This window comes from Ambystoma mexicanum, chromosome 3q (genome assembly GCF_040938575.1).
Source record: "Ambystoma mexicanum isolate Mex_15411 chromosome 3q, UKY_AmexF1_1, whole genome shotgun sequence".
Lineage (NCBI taxonomy): Eukaryota > Metazoa > Chordata > Amphibia > Caudata > Ambystomatidae > Ambystoma > Ambystoma mexicanum.
In genome coordinates, this window is record NC_090926.1 from 1,193,549,706 (window position 1) to 1,193,569,058 (window position 19,353).

Below are 19,353 nucleotides of genomic sequence, written 5' to 3' on the forward strand. Positions count from 1 at the left end.
TCAACGTCCATGTTAAGCTCACACTTTGTTGCACCGTCCAATCACCTCACACTAACCTGTAACATTTGTATTTGCAACATTTAGAGGTGGTCACAGTAGGAACCACCAGATATGTTCTACCCAATTATCGTACTAAAACCCTATACAATGTGTGTATAGTTTGCCTTGTTAACCATGCCCAATCCACGTTAGGGTTTTTAGGATGTAACTTGATTTTGTGATGTCATGTATTAACAAAACTGAACGAAAGGCTCAAGACCAATGAGCGAGTGTGAAGAATGTTGCATTGTTCATATCTCAATCCCTGTTATTGAATAAACGCTATAAAACATTGTCCTATGGCTGGATCTTCCGTTTTTGGTGCAGGGGATTTCCTCTGCCCAGTTTCTCTTGCCTGAAAAGTGGGGAGATTGTTAATAGTTCCCCTGCCTGTAATTCACTTCAGTGACGTCCCCTTGAAGGAGTCCAAGTCGGAAGAGATCTTCGACGTTGTTGTTGACCTCTGAGTGAATTTCGAGATTCAAACCTCAGTCAAAGACTGATTTCTTTAATTCCTTTGGGTCCATTTTGAGGAAGATGAGGAAGAAGATGTCCTACACTTCGGGTATGAAAGTTGTGGAACCCCTAATGTTCCAGAGGAAGTGATTTCGGATAAATCTCCTCTTGAAGACCTGGCTTCATGTTTAAAGGATGCCAGTGGTTTAGATCCCTCGCTTGAGGTTGAATTTGACACACCATATGTGCATTCTCACCCAAATGTAACTTTGAAGGACTGTCATGAACAAGGTGATTGAATATTTGAGAAGGCATTGTCCTGCCAAGGACATTACCCAAGGTGATCTGACAGACATCAGAGGTTGTGCTGCCTTTCCTTACAGCACTAAAGAACCCATTTATGGAAATATGGCAAAAACCAGAAACCACTCTGGCTATAAAAAGTTGGTAAAGAAGTACAGACCTTCCTCTGTGGCCCCTGATTTTGTCTCTAAGCATGCAACGCCATAGCTTAGTTGTACAGGCGGCAACTTCAACTTCAATAGCCATAGCTTATCCAACCATCCCTCTGGATAGGGACAATAATTGATATGAGGCCCTCGTAAAAGGGTATTTTCTGCTGGGAGAATGGCATCAAAAGCCAATAACTCATCTTGTGCACTGGCAAAATCCAACTATACATTGTGGAATGTAACTGCCCAAGCTGCAGAAAACATTCCTGAAGGTGAGATGCAAGTTGGTTTTAATAACCTTGTTAATGATGGCAACAAGGCCTCCTTCAGTCCGGCCTAGACATGCCAGACTGCATCAACACATGCATGAGGTCTAGCACAGTAATCAGGAGGTTTGTTTTGCTGCATAAGTCTGGGTTTGCACCTAATGTTCAGTCAAGGCTCCTAAATATTCCTGTTGATGGTTCTTATCTATTTGACTTTAAGGCAGACGACAGTCTAGAGAAGCAACATGCTTCAAAGTCTGCAGCAAAATCTTTGAGAGCAGCCATTTGTCATCCACAACAACACCCACCTTCACAGACCTGAGGAGGTTGTTTCTTTCGCTATTACTCCTTCTTTGGCCAAAGGGGTAGAGGTCAGGCAAGCAAAAGATAATGACAAAGAAATGTACATGTGCCCCTAAAGGCTGTGGAGGAAAACTGCTCGGACAGCAACCTCCTCCTTGCCCACTGCCACAGCCACAAAACCTCTCTGAGCACTTTGATCACAGAACCACAATGGGAGGCTGGTTGACCAAGCATCTGTAGGAATGGTATCTTATTACTTTAGATGCAGGACACTACAGACAGCAGCCTAAGGGTACTGCCTCCCATTTCTGCAAAGACCCCCAAATTGCCCCCATGCAAACAATCTATTAAGGATCCAGATCTGTTTCTTCAGAAGATTCTCATCATATTGGAGAAAGGTGCCATGGAGCAGGTACCTGAACAAACCTGGGGTTGGGACTCCACCTACTTCCCAGTTCCCAAGAAATATGGAGGACTGCAACCCATCCTGGACCTGAGACGCTTGAACAAGTTCTGCAGGAAGGACAAGTTCAAAATGGTTACTCTTTCGCAGATATTTCAGGCCCATCTGCTCCAGGGCTCCATCTTCAGGATGCTTACTTTCATGTGCCTACACATCCCCGACACAGGAAGTACCTGAGATTCACCATTAGCAGTTCTAACTATTAATTTTGAGTTCTGCCTTTCGGGCTCATCTCTGCCCGAGGGTCTTCACCAAGTTGATGGTGATGGTGGCAGCAAATCTAAGGAGGGGAGGCATTCACATCTTTCCCTACGTAGATGACTAGCTGATCAGAGCTTGTTCTGTCAAACAGGCTCTGGATCATCTCGGCAGCACCTGCCACTGCCTCCACAAACTGGGCTTCCCCCTAAATTTTAAGACGTCCCAAGTGACACCTTCTAAGAAGCTTGCATTTATAGGAGTGGTCCCGGACTCTTCCTCGAGTAAGACTATGCCTCCCGAGTTGAGGGACCAACATATCTTGCAGATAGTAAAAAAGTTTCATAACACCCAATATCTACCTGCATTTGACATTCTAAGGTTGCCAGGCCTCCTGCATTTTCCTGGTGCCAGATGTCTGCCTAAGGATGAGGTCCCTTCCGTGGGCCATCAGATCTCACTGGTCACAGTTCTCAGGCAGGATAATGGACCTTCTTCAGGCTGCGAGCAAGGTCGCACAGGATCTCCTGTGATGGACCTGCAAGGAGAATGTGATTATAGGGGAACCTTTTTGGCGTTCCTAGCTGGAGGTGACTGTAATCACAGATGCTTCTCTCATGGGATGGGAAGTTCACATGAGCGATCTGACAATGAGCGGACTTTGCAGAATCAAGACTACACACAAATCATGTAGAGCCAGGGATGTCATTTAGGGGTCGCCAGAGGTCACAATTGAGGTCTCCCTTGCGACCTTTGAGGTCTCCCTTGTGACCTCTGTAGTCTACCTTGTGACCTCTAAACAAAAAAAAAAAAAAAACATGTTTTAAGTTCCTGGGCTGTGGCTAGCACCATATGGCTCTTTACTTCTGGAGTGGCTGGCTTTCTTGTTCAGGCCACTTAAAAAAAGCAGAACGATAAGAAATAAGAATACGAGTGCCTTTCAGCACTGACCCTAAATAAGAAAGAGTATGAATACCAAATAATGTGCCTTTCTGGAATTCTATACAATAATTGCTAGACTCATTAAAGGTTTATTTCAGGCACACTTCAAGGGGTGAGTCACTGATTTAGTCTGTTCTTAAATGCCTCAACTCAACCTTTCATCATCCTGAGGTTGATAAATGAGTACCAACACAGGTTGATATTGGGTGTATATTTTTTCTATATAAAGCGCTTAAGCGTAAATGCTATATAATAACACATCATTATCATTTGGTCATGGAGGTCTGCTTGCATTCACAGTAATTCGGTATTATGGGCCTACACACACTGATCTTAACGATACATATGGCGACCCATTCTTGTAAGAAATGTACATCATATTATAGTGATATCGTAACCATATTTTTCGTAGTGCACAATGCTATGTGATGCCACTTCCTGTTTTGTCAACCGGCGAAAGGTTGTGTTCCATCTCTTCCCACGATATCACTTCGGGGTGGGGTCTAATGACATCACTTCCTGTGATGCCATCAGGGGGTCAAGGGTCATGTGATGTCACATCCGCTACCCCTGGCATTTTGGTGAAATGACATCCCTTTGTAGAGCTGAGAACGATTGAACTGGCGCTCATGGTCTTCTTGCCTTCCATCCAGGGAAAACATTTCCTGATAATGACTGACAACACGTTGGCCATGCATTATCTCAACAAGAGAGGAGGTGCGGGGTTACTACCAATGTGCAAGGAGGGATTTCTCTGTTAGCTGTTCACCTAGCCGAGGGAAAAGAATACAACGGTGGACATTCTAAGCAAGCAGAGCACACTCTCCCACGAGTGGGAGTTAGCTTAAGAACTCCTTCTGGAGAGCTTTGCCCTTTGGGAAACCCCTCAAATCTATCTGTTTGTGTCTACTACCAACAGGAAATGCAACCTGTTCTGTTCCCTGGAATTTCCTCAGAGAGGAGCTCTGGGAGACATGTTCTTAGCGGACTGGGAATTTCTACTCCATCACACATTCCCTCCAGTCCTTGCCATCCTTCACATCATCAGGATGTGGAGTAGGTTTGGGAAATCTATGTTCCTCATTGCCCCAGATTGGGCCAGGAGGTTGTGGTACCCGGACCTTCAAGACATGTGCATCTGCTCTCCATTCTGTCATCACTAGAGAGTAGATCTAATCTCACAAGAGGTAGGCTGTCTTCTTCACCCAGGAATCAATACACTGAACCACTGAACCTTCATGCCTGGTTTCTGAGAGGTTAAGATGCAAGATTAGGACCTCCGAGATAAAGTTATAGAGGTATTGCTTTCAGCTACAAGACCAACAACAAAAGCCCTATACCGTTGCTACTGTAACAAGTTGTGCAGCTGGTGCGGAGATGAAGATATAGATGCTTTTTCTTGCAATACACCTGTAGTTATGTCTTTTTACTGCGCCTAGACCATCATGGCTTAAAGGTGGATGCCATTAAAGGATACTTGACAGCGTTATCTATTTTTAAATTTGTGCCAGACCAAGGCTCTTACTCTAAGTTGCCTATTGTAATACAATTCTTGAAAGGACTGACAAATACATTCCCATGGTCCCTTTTCTGGTTCCGTCCTGGGATTTAAATTTGGTACTTAATTTCTTAATGGGTGTGCCTATTGAGCCGCTCCATTCCAGTCCTCTTAGGTTGTGTGACCTGGGAAACCATCTTTTTGGTGGCCATCGCATATACTCTCAGGGTTAGTGTGCTAGAATCTCTATCTTGCAAGCCATCATTCACAGTATTCTCCATGGAGAAGGTCGTTTTGATTGTGTGTCCCTCATTTATTCAAGGTGGTGTCTGAATTGCATCTGTCACAGAAGATCACACTACTAGCTTTCAATCCCCCGCCAGTCCCTTTTAAAGATCAAGAGAGGTTACACATGCTTGACCGAAAAGGGTTTTTAGTTTTTACATTTCAGGAACGTCAACCATCGACAGGATGACCAATTAGTAATTGGCTACATTGGTCATAAATTAGGCCAAGCAGTGGCAAAGAAAACACTCTCAAGAGGGATAATTTTATGCATTTCAGAGTGCTACTCCATTGCTTTAAACGATGTCCCTGAGAATTTAAGAGCTATTTCCACCAGATGAGTTGCAACTACTTGGGCTCTGCAAAGAGATTCATCAGTGCAGTGCATTTGCAATGCAGCAACTTGGTCTTCACTCCATAATTTCTCAAAGCATTACTGTTTAGACACTGTTGGCTCAGGACATGCTTTGAAAGAGCGGAACTGCACGATATTATGTGCTAAACAAAATTGCATGAAAATTCACTACTCCCACCTCTATCTGCAAAACTACTATCTATCTAAGATGAGGAATCCGTGGGAGGACACAATCCATTAGAAGAACAAATTACTTACCACTGGTTTTTGATGGATGTTCCTCTCACGGATTCCTCGTCGCCCTCCCAGCCTACCCCTCTGGCTGTAGAACATTTGTGTACTTCTCTCTTTAAACGCCCATGCGCGTTGTTCAATTCTCATGCAATGTCATGATGCCCGCTCCCCGGGAGCCGGTTCAAGCCCTGCGTCCCCGAAAGCGGACATCCAGTCCCCAAGGAAGGACCCAGCAACCCCATATAGGGGCCCTTTGGACAGTGTCCTGGCGCCTATGGCGCCAGGCTCATAAAAGACATCAGTCCTGGCGCCTATGGTGCCAGGCTCATTATGGAAGTGCTTGGGTGCACTTAACTGATGCAGACCATGCTGCAGGATCCCGGCCTCCTTGAGGCCTGAAAGGAACTACTTTACCTGTGGGACTAATTTACCATCCGGGCGTGGTCGGGGAAGGATACATACCTGATTGGAGGAAGGATACATACCTGGAACTTCTTCCAAGGCTATTTAAACCCCAACCGAACAGCCACACGTGCTTCGCGTTGTTTTGCATCTAGCGGCTGGACGCTCAACGTGTCTGCTCCTGCATCCTGACTTCTCCCATGCCTGCCAGCATCCTGGATCACCTGCAAAGGAAGAGAAGAAGAGAACAGAAGAAGGAAGAGTCCTTACCTGCTAAATCCGCATCCCGGAGAGATCTCGCCGACAATCCTGAAAAGGAAGACTTTTATTTAAAAGCTGCAGCGCCGCATCCACTCACCTTTACAGGGCGCCTCCCTGTTCAGCAGCGATCATCCGGATTCGCAGTCACGCCCCAGCACCTAGGGAGAAAAAGACCAGAACAAAAGGTGAGAGAGAGAAGGGAATAAGGAAAGCTAAATCTCCATGTTAAGACTTACCTGTTGATTCATTCCCTCTTCATTTCGGGTCCGCGCCGCGTCCTGGCATTTCCGGCCCCTAAGGGGAAAAAGAGACATCAGCGTTAATGAGCGAATGAAAAGACATTACCAAAAACCGCTCATTAAAGACTTACCTGATTTCTACAAGGATTTCACCTCTCATCTCGGGTCGGTGCCTGTTCCCCGGAATTCCGTACCCCGGCCCCTATGGGGAAAAAGACACTAGCATTAGTACATTAATGCATGGACACAAGGGGAACCTCTTATCAAAAAAAACTTACCTGGAAGCCATGCAAGTTTGGTTCTCACCAATCCGAAAATCCAGTGAAGTAACTGGATACCAACGTGCCCCTGCATCAGAAGCAGGATGGAGAGCTCGTCCTTCCAGATCCTCAGGTGAGACGCTACGAAAAATCACAGAAGGGTTTCGAGGAGGGTGAGAGGGGAAAGTGGGAGGCTGATTGCATTACCCCGCAGACAGTTAATCCCCTATTTTTGCCTACAGAAGGATACTTCTGCGAGCCAGACAAGCCAGATTTGGGGGCCCGGTCCAGTCCGTCTTCCGAACCCTGTGCATCACCTTAGAAGAGGTCACAGCAGTGCGAACCAGGCCAGCGCCTCCGTGGGAGTCAGGTGAGCGTTACATGCAATGGGCCTGGTGAGTGCTTTTTATACTATCATCAATGACCTGTCCAGACATAAGAATGGTAACCATTGAGGGACGTCGACTCCAATGACGCACAGCGCCCTCTGCTGTTGAAAAGATTTTTGAGACCACATCAGAAACAACATTACCAGGGGTAAGTAATTTGTTCCTATAGATGGATGGAATTGTTCTGAATGCAGGCAAAAGTGTTAATATAGTAACTCATTTTTTTTAAAGGTTGAACTTTCAGGTTTTGTGTCTAAAAAGATAGACTGATTTTGTTTCTCATCTGAAAATATTAAATAATTGTTAATGTTTATAATATCAAGGAATTTCTGGAAAAGGGTATGAACTAATTTTGAGACAAAGGCAGAATCCCAGTGGACATAAAAGCTAATTTTTTGAATGTTTTTTAAAATATTTCAAAAGGATACATTTTCACCAGTGAGATCTGGACTCATTATAAAGACACTGTGATATTTGTTCACAAAATGTAAAAATCTGTACATTAAAACAATTCCACATCAGCTAAAACACAAGCAAGGGGTACAACTTTAATAAATGGACAGTCAATGGATATCTCAATAGATATAAGGTGACCAATAGATATAAGGTGCCATTCTATAGGTATGATTTCTCCATCGGAGAAGCAATCCTTTTTTCACAAGTTTGTTTATGTTTTGAAAACAAACAGACAATAAGAAGTATAACAGTAGTAATGTGGCTGGGAACGATGAGGGAGATCCGCATCATATCTCCATAGTGCAATAGACATACTAGCATAGCCAAAGGTTCGAGTAATAAGTGTACAACAATTAAACCTTTTGTCCCCAAGGCTTTCCTGCTGTATCAGTACTGAAAGCCCTCCTAGCACCACAGCACAGATTCCACGCACAACAAAACAGTCAAAACCCACAGACACCACCCAACATAGCAAAATCAAAGTTACTTTCCGCTTATCAGAAGTACAAATCAGGGAATAAAGAAGATATGGAATAAGATCCAAGCTTGACCATGAACCACACCACCGAAATGTCACTCCTTGTTCACATATTTCATAAAATAATGACCATATTTACAAATACAGGATCTCCCTATATTATACACGCACACCACCCTCTCATACCTTGATAGATATTGGTGATCTATAATCCAATCTTATACTTGCATATTTTTCCAAGTCTTCAAACTTCCAATATCTGTGTCTTGGCCTCGAGCAAAGCCTTAGCAATCCAGCTATGCTGGCCCTTGCTAACTTATCAGTCATTCATCGCTGAGTAAAGGATAGTGAAAACCGAATGCCCTACCACATAATCATTTGGTACTATGTATAGCCTCCTTATAACATCAGCCGAAAACACTTTGACTATGACACAGTTCCAGAGCATGTGACATAGACCCCCCTCACTGCTGCACTGCTTGCAACAATCATAGTTAAGGAAGCCCAGCTATTCTTTTGTGCTTCATAATCTCTATTGTACAAGCTAATCCTTAGTATTCCTTTCCGCCTCTCAGTTCTTATTTTACATGCAGGAGAATTTGTCAGAGAGACACTGATCATTTCCACAATGACTTTTGAAATGTCACAGTAGGAGGATCCATGTTGTGCTCCACCTCACTTGTAGCAACATAAAACTACACCTATGCCAGAATACTGCCTGTTTCTTTATCTGTCCCTGGATGTATTACCCATCATTATTCATACAGCAAATCAGAAACTCTTAAGGTTCTATGTTTTGTGACGAATCCCGAGATATCACCTCTGGGGACAAGGGAGAACATCTGGGGAGAATGTGGTACACCCACCCTCCACATATGTCCTATACTCCCCTTCAGTCCTTGGGCCTCACCTGCAACGCAAACTCTCATAGTGAGAACAGGCCCATACGCTTCTATAACATATGTGAGAATGTCATAACCAAAGGTACTGGGACAAAGAAGATCTTAGAGAGCCCTGAGGGTTTGTCTGACACAAGTACTGAGAAGAGGAGGCCCATAAGAAGAATAAGGACTGACATGACAACTAAAATTACAGGTGTTAATGTTGTGCATGGGTGGAGCCTACACAATAAAAGAAAGACAGAAGAAGGACTATTTGTCTTCAGCCCAATTTATGCGACAAACCCAGGAGTTTCGAATCATGTCCAGAGAAGAACCAGGCGGCGTGGTGAACGCAGGCGAGCAGCCGTGGAAGCCCAAAGGAGGTTGAGCAAGAAGAAACCTCTCTGCCAGTCCTGACGAACAGTGCATAGGCGTGGCTGTGGCCAGGTGGACCGGACGGTGTGGTGAGAGCATCGAGACCGCTAAGCAGGGAAGCCAAGTGCTGACCCAAGCATCCGACTGACCGAGGGAGAAGGAACACTGATGCTGCCATCAAGATGCCCAATCCCAAGAAGAACTGGAGTGCTACCCGATCCCAGTGGCAGGCACAGGAAAGTTCCGGAGGCCCGGTAGGGGTGTTAGACAGGCGACAAGAGGGTCTTGCATCAGAGGAACGCTTCTTCGGCTCAGTGACCTAACAAAAACCACTTATCACCAGAGAGGGGTTTCGGACCCACATCAAAAAGCGAGGCATCTTCCTCATAGCAGTAATTGGCAAGAGAGTAAGCCAAGGGAGCTAAACCGAAGAGTGAAAGAAACCAGGGTCGGGTACCCACATCAAGAAGCGAGGCAACTTCCTGATGGCAGTACTTGGCGAGCGACTAAGCTAAGTGGTCTGAAAAGAAGAGTGAGAGAAATCGGGGTCTGGAATCCGAGCAAGGAAGAAAGGTATCTTCCTCATGGTCATACTTGGCAGGAGAGTGAACCACGTGGGCCAAACCATAGAGAGAGGGAGAAACCTGGTTTGGGACCCAAAGTCAGAAAATAGCACAAATCATCTTCCTCATCGCAGTGCTTGGTAAATAGAGATACCAAGTGAGTCAAATCAAGAAGAGGAGAAGCCGGGGTCGTGGACCCTTCTAATAGTTGAGAACTGTGTTTTTGAAGCTACGTCATACATAGTCCAGGGGAAAGGAGTCATTCCACCTGGTGGTAGTGAACTGTGAAGTCAAAGTGAGCGAGAGACCAGGGGAAGGGAGTCATTCCCTCTGGTGATGAGGAATTGTGTGACCAAGCGAAAAAGATACCAGGAGAAGGGAGTCATTCTCCTGGTAACCAAGACCAGGGGAAGGCAGTAATTCCCCCTGGTTGTGTTGAACTGTAAAATCAAGATACTAGAAGAAGGGAGTCAATCTCCTAGTTACCAAAGTTGTACAAACTCTGAAGCCAAGATCCAGAAGAATTGAGTCTATATCCTAGTAACCAAGACCGGGGCTGGGACTCATTCTCCCAGGTTGTGTTGTGTTGAACTGTTTAAACAAGATACTAGGAGAAGAGAGTCAGAAGACTTTCTGATACATAATGTTAGAAGATAGGCAGCATATCTACCAAAGGAGAACTGCTTGAACTTTGCCTTTTGTGATTTGACCTGTGGAAGGGTGTGATGGAGTTTGCACCCTGGTCCCTTTCTCCCCTACGAACACACTCTCCTCACCTGAGCTGCTGGAGTTGTCGGTCTCTTGTAGGCGCTGCCGTGCAAGGTAGTCTCTCCCCTTCTTCAGATGGACATGCTTGTCACGGAGAGAAGCCACAGTGACCGCTGGTAAACAGCTGTTCCGTGACTCCCCTTCCGGAATCAAGCCAGAATAAGGGAAAAACCCAAACGGGAAAAAACCCTTGGCGGAGCGTTGACTCTTTTCCAATCTGGATGACAAGACGGACCGCTGGCTGGAGGGCTATGTTGGAAATGTAATCAAAAAGGCAGGTAGCCAAGTAGAATGTTCAAAAGAGCGGATGCGAAGGAGCCGCAGTCTTTCTAGGAAGTCGAACAGCCTTGCAAGTGGAGAGAGGCAAACATAGGTGTTGAATCCAAGGCGGGCCGACCAGGAGGAGGCAGAAGGTAAGTAGGGCGCACGGTCCCAGAGGATACAGTGGGAAAAGTATGAGGAGGAAGATGAGAGAGAGAGAGAAAGAGAGAGGTGGTGTCCGAAGGAACAAAACCGCCAAGAGAGCGGAAAATGAAGCGAACCGCTCAGGGCAGCGGTCGGGAAAAATAAGGAGAAAAGGTGAGCTTCGTATGAGATATGAACACAGGAGCACAAGGAACCTCTGACAGATCCGAAGAGGGAAGGCAGAAGTCAGGAGCGAGGAAACCCGGAACAGGAAACATCCAAGAGGGGTTGCAACGCAACGTCCAGCCGGGGGGAGGAGGATTAAATACTCCCAGCGGCGCTGCGCTACGTCAATGGAGCCGCATGCAAGAACACAGAGAAGGGACTAAAACACCCTACCTCTGCGACGCCAACTCCAACACGGAAGTATCCGCCAATCTCGGCTACTGCCGTGGCGGTGGATGACAAAGGGAGCCAATACCTGGAAACAAACTTCTACACCCAGTCCAGAAGAAGGTAGTCATTCTTCTGGACTAAGAACGCCTACTTTATCTTTAGTTTAATATTAAGTGTAAGGGACAGAACTAGGGTTTTGACATAGGACGGTGGACTATTGAGTTACAAAGACATTCTGACAGAACCATTAGTCTTTTACTTGAGGCAGGGAAACCAGTCTTAGAGTTAGGGAAAGTTAGTTTTTCCTCTTTATTTTCTTAAATAGTAAACATTTATAGCGACTACTGTGCCGCTTGTGTGTCAGTCTCCTCCTTCTGTACCCTTCTGTTCCATAATGTAGCCTTACAGTATGGAAAATGCATTCCCAAATTAAAGAACTCCCATTCATTTAAAATCTGCTCCAAGGGTGTTTCCGAAAGCTATAACATTGCTAGTGGTTGTGTTGCACAATAGTATAATCTGTATCTGGATGATTGGTTGGTGCATTCCACCAGCTGTCTTTGCATGTAAATGAACACAGTGGAGGTTTGCAGGCTTTTGGACTCTGACAGTTTCCTGATAAATCTGAAAACAAATGTTGCAAGTCCTCCCAGGATGGACGATTCATTGCGGCTCACTGTCCTGTGGTCATCCCAGGTACGTGGCTCAGTGGACTGCTGCATCCACTACAGGGGCCTGTGTTTAACCTCATGGTCACATGTTCGAATCCTGGTGGTGCACTCCGCCATTCATCCTTCCGAGGTAGATAAAATGAGTGCCATTAAGTTGGGTAACAATAAACACCTGTTATCTGTCAATCTCGACAAGATGCCCCTATGGGGTGAACCAGCACTCTACAAATGAACCTGTTATGTCATTCCTCCTTCCAGACAGCAGGGAACTCAAGTAAGTGCCTAGAGACCCAGTTTCTGAGGACCAATTCCAAATTAGGGAGAGGGTCCCTGGTAAGTCTTCTCATGGTTTTGTCCTTCAATTCTCCAACTCTGCTTTACAAGAGGACTGCCCGTCATCATGCTTTATAGACTTCGTTCCATCTTGATGAGGTATCCAGCATGTCAGATTTCCAAGCCTTTGGTGCCTAGTTTCCTTTCAATCAAGGTGTAGCTACAGTTGGTGTTGTTCCCCAAGAACTTGGAGAAGGAAGTCTCGCTTTATCTCATTACACCTCTGATAATTTCAAAAGATGGCAGGGGGTGCAGTTGGGGGGTTACAATATGGGAGATGTGAAAGGAATAAGAATGACAATATGACTGCCACGGCTCATGGGAACAGACAGGGAGAAGAACCGTACCAGGTCTCTCTCCTATCTAGCTGTACAGATTTGTTATGATGGTGACATCGGCACGCAGGTTCATTTACTTCTTCATTTGAAAGAAAACTGCACACAGTTGAGTGAATCCCTCGGAGACAAAGCCAGGCTTTCCTGCCATGTATCTTTCCCATATTTCTTGCCTGCTACCTCGGTGTGTAATGCCTTGCACGGTTCGTCAACCTCCCCACATGCGCTGGCTATGCACATAGCCTCCATCATAACCCTTTGCACCCATTCTGCAGCACCATGGTCTTCTGGATGAAATTGCAACGTCTTCTTGTGTTTTATTCCATTCTAACCAAGAAATATTCTAACCTTCTCATGAATAAACTATGGGATATTGTCCATCTCATTGCTTGGTCGAAGGGACTCTTGACGGCACATGCATTCTAAGAATGCTATGAACATTTCGGTAGAGGCGTCACACAATATATTGATCTCTACCCACCTCCCTATATTCCCTATCGACTACACATAGCACATAACACCTAGCCTTCTGCCACATCAAGATTGGTGCCACAATGTCTATTGACAGGTGCTCGATGGTTTCTTTATAAAGGGAATGGGAGTGGTGTCTTGCACTTCAAGCTTGTCTGGTCCTAGTCCTTAACTCTTTACATTCCGTGAATCAGTGCTCCACACATCGATCAAAGCCGGGTCAATAATAGTCGTCTCTCGATACTTGTTTGGTGTACGAGATTCCAATGTGCCCTTTATGGATTATATTGATCAGTCACCCTCTAATTCTTATGGGGGCTATAGCTCAAGCACCCTTCTACGTTATGTTACCTTCCACATTTAGTATGTCCCTCGCCTGTGAGAAGTGCCTCTGACCAGATCACCCCAGCTGCACATAAGCACAAACACTCAACAGGGATCTGTTCTTGACACTGGCTTGCACCCAATTCCTTCTTGACACTGCTCCATTCTCCTGACTCAGAGAAGGGATGTAGACAATGTAAGGGCGTATTGCCAGAGCAGTGTTTTCCCTTCATCACAGGAATTCTACTTCTCTCCAACAGTGGGCCTCATTACACGGAAGGCGGTAATCCAGGGTGCTATTAGCACCCTGGACCATGCCGGTAAATTACCGGCACTGCCTTGGCAGAAAGGGGATTTACCGCCCCATTCCAAGGTTGGAGGGGCGGTAAATCCCCCTTCCGCCATTGCCCTTCCCCATTCCCATTTCTGCCCCATAGGGCTCTATGGAAATGGGGAAGGCGCTAATTACGGCACCGCAATTTTGCGGTGCCGTAATTAGCTCCGAGGTCCCTTAGCGGGTCGGTTTTTAACGCCTGCAAGAAGCAGGCGTTAATTCCTCCAACCCGCAAAGGGACCTCGTAGTACGGCGGTAAGGGTTAACGGTCACCGTTGCCATTAACGGTGACCGTTAACCCTTACCGCCGTCTTTGTAATGAGGCCCAGTGTTTTTGAGGGGAGTACTTTGGCTGCTTAAAGGTAGCTCAAGTAATCGTATTAATCACTTACTTCTTTTACAGTGTCCCAGTGGGAATCGATGTCCTTCTGTCACCATGTCTCAACTTCAGTTTTAGTCCTTCTCATCTAAACCCCTGGTATTTGTTTAGACTGATGAAAAAGAAGGCTCTAGGGATTCTGGTTGTGGTCTTTTGGCCACGAATGGTGGAATAAGAAATGTTCCTTCTCTTGGATCCCAGCCCTGTCTGGTGCGTTCATCATTCTGTGTGGAAGTTGGGAGGTCTGGACAACAGCACGAGGGACTTTGTCTTTTTTGGCTAAGAATAACCAGGGCTGTTGTAGAGCCTCTACCAATAAAGCTTATGACCCTCAATGGAAGGTGTTTCAGTCTTGGTGCCATAACAACAAGGTTGGACATTGGGATTGGATGCTGATGGTATTGCAATGAGACCAAGAGGGATTTCACATGGGATTGGCAGGCTCCACACCTTTTTCTACAAAGGTCCCATGTAAAGGTTCTCTGGGAATCATGGGGAGGACTGATGCTGTTAAGGGATTTAGTTAAAGACTTCTCAAGGGATTTTCTTTGGTATGACCTGCTGTGAAAACCTTGAACCCCCTACATGGGATTGGCCCGTAGGTAAAGCTATCTTTTGGAATGCTTCATTTGAGTCACTGGATGAGACGGCTTGAGCAATTCCCAACACTTGTTTTTCTTATCGCCATCACTATAGTTGGGCATCTGGAGTAATTGCAGGCCCTTCTGTCAAGTGACAGGGGGCTATTCTTACAGAAAATGTTTCTGAGAGATGCCAGGTTTCATGCATGAAGTATTGTACATGTTTCATTCTGGAAACACTGCTATCTTTCTTTCCTTATTTCTCTTCAGGCAAGGAGGCATAGCTTAACCTATAAAATGTCACTAAGCTATTTTCTACCTTTCTACCTTTCTCGATTTTCTTCTTTTAAAAGTTGTAACTCTTTAGAAATGTTACAAAATTATCTTGCTCCCGTTGGCTGGGATTAAGATTGTGAATTACATTGGACTATGCTGGGAACAGTGAGGTGGTAAGGGTATGAAAATGGCCGTGTGTAGCATCCTTTTGCCAATAATGTTAGCCCTGCTGTGGGGGCTCTGGCAAGAAAAGCCGGTGTGGGTGTTTGTGAGATCGAAGAAAAGATGGAGTGGTTTACCTACCACAGCCCAGATGGGCATTTTAACCAGGTTAGCTCTGGCCGGCAGGGTAAATAGAAAAACATGACATTGTAACTACTTCAAATGCTGTTGTAGTTTTTGTAAAATGACTCTTGCTTTTAATATGAACACCTTGTTATATTATGCCCAGCCTCCCATGCAGAGTGCTGACCTGTCTGGGATAATAATGATATCTGCCCGCATAGGGCTGCCCATTGCCACTCTGCAAATAAATAGACTCGTACTTTAAAGCTAGTCATCCCTATTGGAATCTTTGGTTGTTTTAAACCAATATGCTGTGAATTACAAAGTATGTGGCAGAGTCCTCCAGATAGCTCTTGAATCCACTATTTTCTATTGATTAAGTTGGTAAATGGTTGTATATGGTATGTTTAGGCATGTCATCAGTTATGATGAGTGATCTGCCCATCTACTGAAACATTCCATAATTACAAGGAGTTCCTGTTTTAAGTTCCTATATTGCATTGCCCTCTTACATGGTGCAAATTCAGCTTGCCCAGTGCCAGCATTTGTTCTGCTGTCTCTGAAAGCTCTGTGTGTTTATTATTTTGAGAAGGGCTTCCCATGAATGTCCACCTAGACTTTAACGCGAGTCAAAGTGCCAAGTCCTTCACCACTCAATTTGACGTAGCTGAGTTCCTCACTGGTCTGGACTTATAATCCTCATCACAAACGGGGTGATGCTTCAACAAACCCAGAATTAAGCAAGGATTCATCCTTCCATAGGCAAGAATCGCCATGAAGAGGAGGGAAGCTATTTATCATAAAAAGTATCCCTTTCGTATTTATTTTAAGTACTAGTAAAGGGTGCACTGACAATGGCAGTGCAACCTTTTGATGGTGCTGTATTTCTGCTGAGGATGCTGTCAGGTGTCCTCAACCTTATTTAGAAAAGTGAAGCTAAATCAATGACCAGTGATCGCAAAAGTGTCAGGATTACAACAGTAGGCTCCTTTACAGGTGAGATGATAACAACATAACATGCACCTTCTTTGGAAAAAAATTCACCAGAGGGCTCTGTGCTCGACGGCAGCGTAGCTTGGTCCCTCGAAGGCTGCCGTCGAGCAGCGACATCATCCGTCGTATAAAGGGCTCGAGCTGCGCCGGTTGGATTCAGTTCCGTTTTTCCGAGCTTCTGCATCGTATTTCGAAACGGCGCGTCTTTTTGCTCATTAAAAATGTCTTCATCCTCAACTCCGACAACACCCAAGACCGGTTTTAAAAAGTGTCTGAAATGTGGAAGAAAGATGTCCATTACGGATCTTCACCGCAACTGCCTTTGGTGACTTAGTCCTGACCATCGTGTCGACGAGTGTGGGTCGTGTCAGGCGATGTTGAAAACGCTCTTAAGGAACGCCAAGGTAAGCTAGCGGTGGGAGAGGAGTCTTTCAAGTCAGCAAAAAGACTAAAAGACTGGGGAGAGTCGAGAAGAAAATCTTGTCACGAGTCGAGGAGGTCAAGGTCAAAAAGGTTCAGGAGAACCATGATCCTAATTTCCCCCTACTGGGCCAGGAGGACATGGTACTCGGACCTTCTAGAAATGTCCATCTGCCCTCCAATACGTCTTCCACAAAGAGAGGATCTTCTCTCAGAAGACGAAGGTCAGGTTCTCCTTCCCAGGTCAAGACACTCAACCTTCACGCTTGGTTTCTGAGAGGTTGAGATATAAGGATTGGGACCTCCCGGATGACGTCATGGAGATTTTGCTTTTGGCCAGAAGGCCAACAACTAAATCCTTATACCAGTGTTGTTGGAAGAAAATCAGTAACTGGTGCAGGGATAAGAATGTGGATCCTTTTCAATGTACCACTCCCATGGTGCTTTCCATTCTATTACATTTAGCCAACTCGGGGCTCCAAGTTGGAACTATTAAAGGGTATTTGGCAGCGCTATCTATCTTCAAGCACTCCTCAGAAGAAGTTTCTTATTTTAAAATTCCTTTAGTTATCCAATTTCTTAAAGGGTTAACAAATGTGTTCCCTTCTACACCTTTCCAAGTTCCCATTTGGGATTTAAATTTAGTTTTAAAGTTTCTTATGTGTGCTCCTTTTGAGCTTTTATATTCTTGTCCTTTAAGGCTCCTAACTTTAAAAACTGTTTTACTAGTGGATTTAACTTCAGCCCGCAGTGTGAGTGAGTTGCAGGCGCTCTCTTGTAAGCCTCCTCACACGATTTTCCATAAGGATAAAGTTATTTTAAAGGTCAAGCCTTTTTTCCTACCTAAAATAATTTCAGATTTCCATCTGTCGCAGAAGATCACGTTACCTTCCTTTTATCCTCTGCACGGTAGTAAAGAGGAGGAAAGATTCCATAGACTAGACCCTAAAAGGGCTCTCAGCTTCTATATCTCTGGACTGGGAAGATTTAGACAAACTGATCAGTTATTTGTCAGTTACCCTGGACACACATTGCGCCTGGGTGTACCCAAACAATCCTTATCCAGATGGATAATTTTAGCAATATCTGAATGTTGCAAATTGGCTGGGAAAGAGCCTCCAGATGGATTAAGGGCTCATTCAACCAGGGGCATAGCAACTTCCATGGCTCTTCAGAGGTGTGTCCCAGTGTAGGACATTTGTGCTGCGGCCACTTGGTCATCCATGCACACCTTTGTAAAACATTATTGTTTAGACTCCACTTCTTACCAAGGGGGCCTTTTTGCAAAAGCCGTCCTTCATTCAGTACATAACTTAAAAACTCTGGTACTCCCTCCTCCAAATTACTACTGCTGTGGGAGTCTATCTAAGATGAGGAATACGTGGGAGGACACAATCCATTCGCAGAACACGTTACTTACCAACTGTAATGTTCTTTCGACTAGATGTTACTCCCATGTCTTCCTCATCGACCCTCCCAACCTACCCCTCCGTACAGTTTTTACACTTTTTGCACTTGTACTTCTTTAAGAGCCAGACATCTGTCGATACCTGATGCAACTGATGCGACCATTAACATCGAAAAAACAGAACTGAATCCAACGGGCACGGCTCGAGCCCTTTATACGACGGATGACGTTGACGCTCGATGGCGGCCTTCGAGGTACCAAGCTATGCGGTTTGGAGTACAGCGCCCTCTGGTGAAAATTTTGCCAAAGAAGCAACAAGCTGCTGAATATATATCTAAGATGAGGAATACGTGGGAGGAACATCCAGTCGAAAGAACGTCACAGTTGGTAAGTAACTTGTTCTTCTGGGAAATAGACAAATGGTGGTAAAAGGTGATAATGGACAAATGTGTTGAATGTCCTTTGGAGCCTCTCCCAGGGATGGGAAGGGGTTTAGGATAGTCTGGAATTTCGGTTGAATGCAGCTACAGTAAATGCTGTTGAAGAAATGCATTTTTTTGTGACCCAAATGAGCATATCCATAGTTTTGCTGGTGGCATGGCAATGTCTGTTCACAAATAATATGGAGGGTGCCCATGCAGAACTGCTGAATTAAGCATTTCAACATGACAACTCTACTTCACTGGTGAATAGCATCCCTTGGCGCAGAGAACCAAATAACGGCCACATTCATCCCAAAGTAAACGAAGAAGGGAGTATACTTACTTGCCATCAGCGAGGTTTATCTTTTTGAAAAAAGGGTAGTTCTCTGGTGTCGGATTCCCATTCTGATCCTCATAGAGGAAAACCGGGGAGCGTCCAATTTCCACACCTAACTGCTGGATGCCCTGCTCATCGTAGACAGAAATGAGAAAGAACTGGGTGCCCTTCTTTGCTCTCAGAGTTGTCAATATAGAGAAGTCTTCCGGAAAGGAGCCATCTAGAAGATACATGAACATTTGTTTTAATTGACTATTCAGATCAAAACTGTTTGGCATTAAAATGTATGACAGAACAAATGAATCATATACCACAGGATAAGGCACACTAATTATTTGGTATTCGTTGATTGATTAGAGGATGTCATTTCACACATAACTGATGTGCAGAGGAAGCAATACACGAGGCAGAGGCCATCCC

At 45.1% G+C, this 19,353-nt stretch overlaps 1 protein-coding gene across 3 annotated transcripts in view; it reads right to left on the reverse strand.

Annotated features, from left to right (window-relative positions):
- Nucleotides 1-19,353, reverse strand: part of COL5A3 (collagen type V alpha 3 chain) — an 899,023-nt gene that overhangs the window by 709,068 nt on the left and 170,602 nt on the right. For all 3 annotated transcript variants that reach the window (XM_069604041.1, XM_069604040.1, XM_069604039.1), the window contains exon 3: nt 18,940-19,153. In XM_069604041.1, the coding sequence (XP_069460142.1) occupies nt 18,940-19,153 (214 nt within the window). The remainder of the gene's footprint in view (nt 1-18,939; nt 19,154-19,353) is intronic.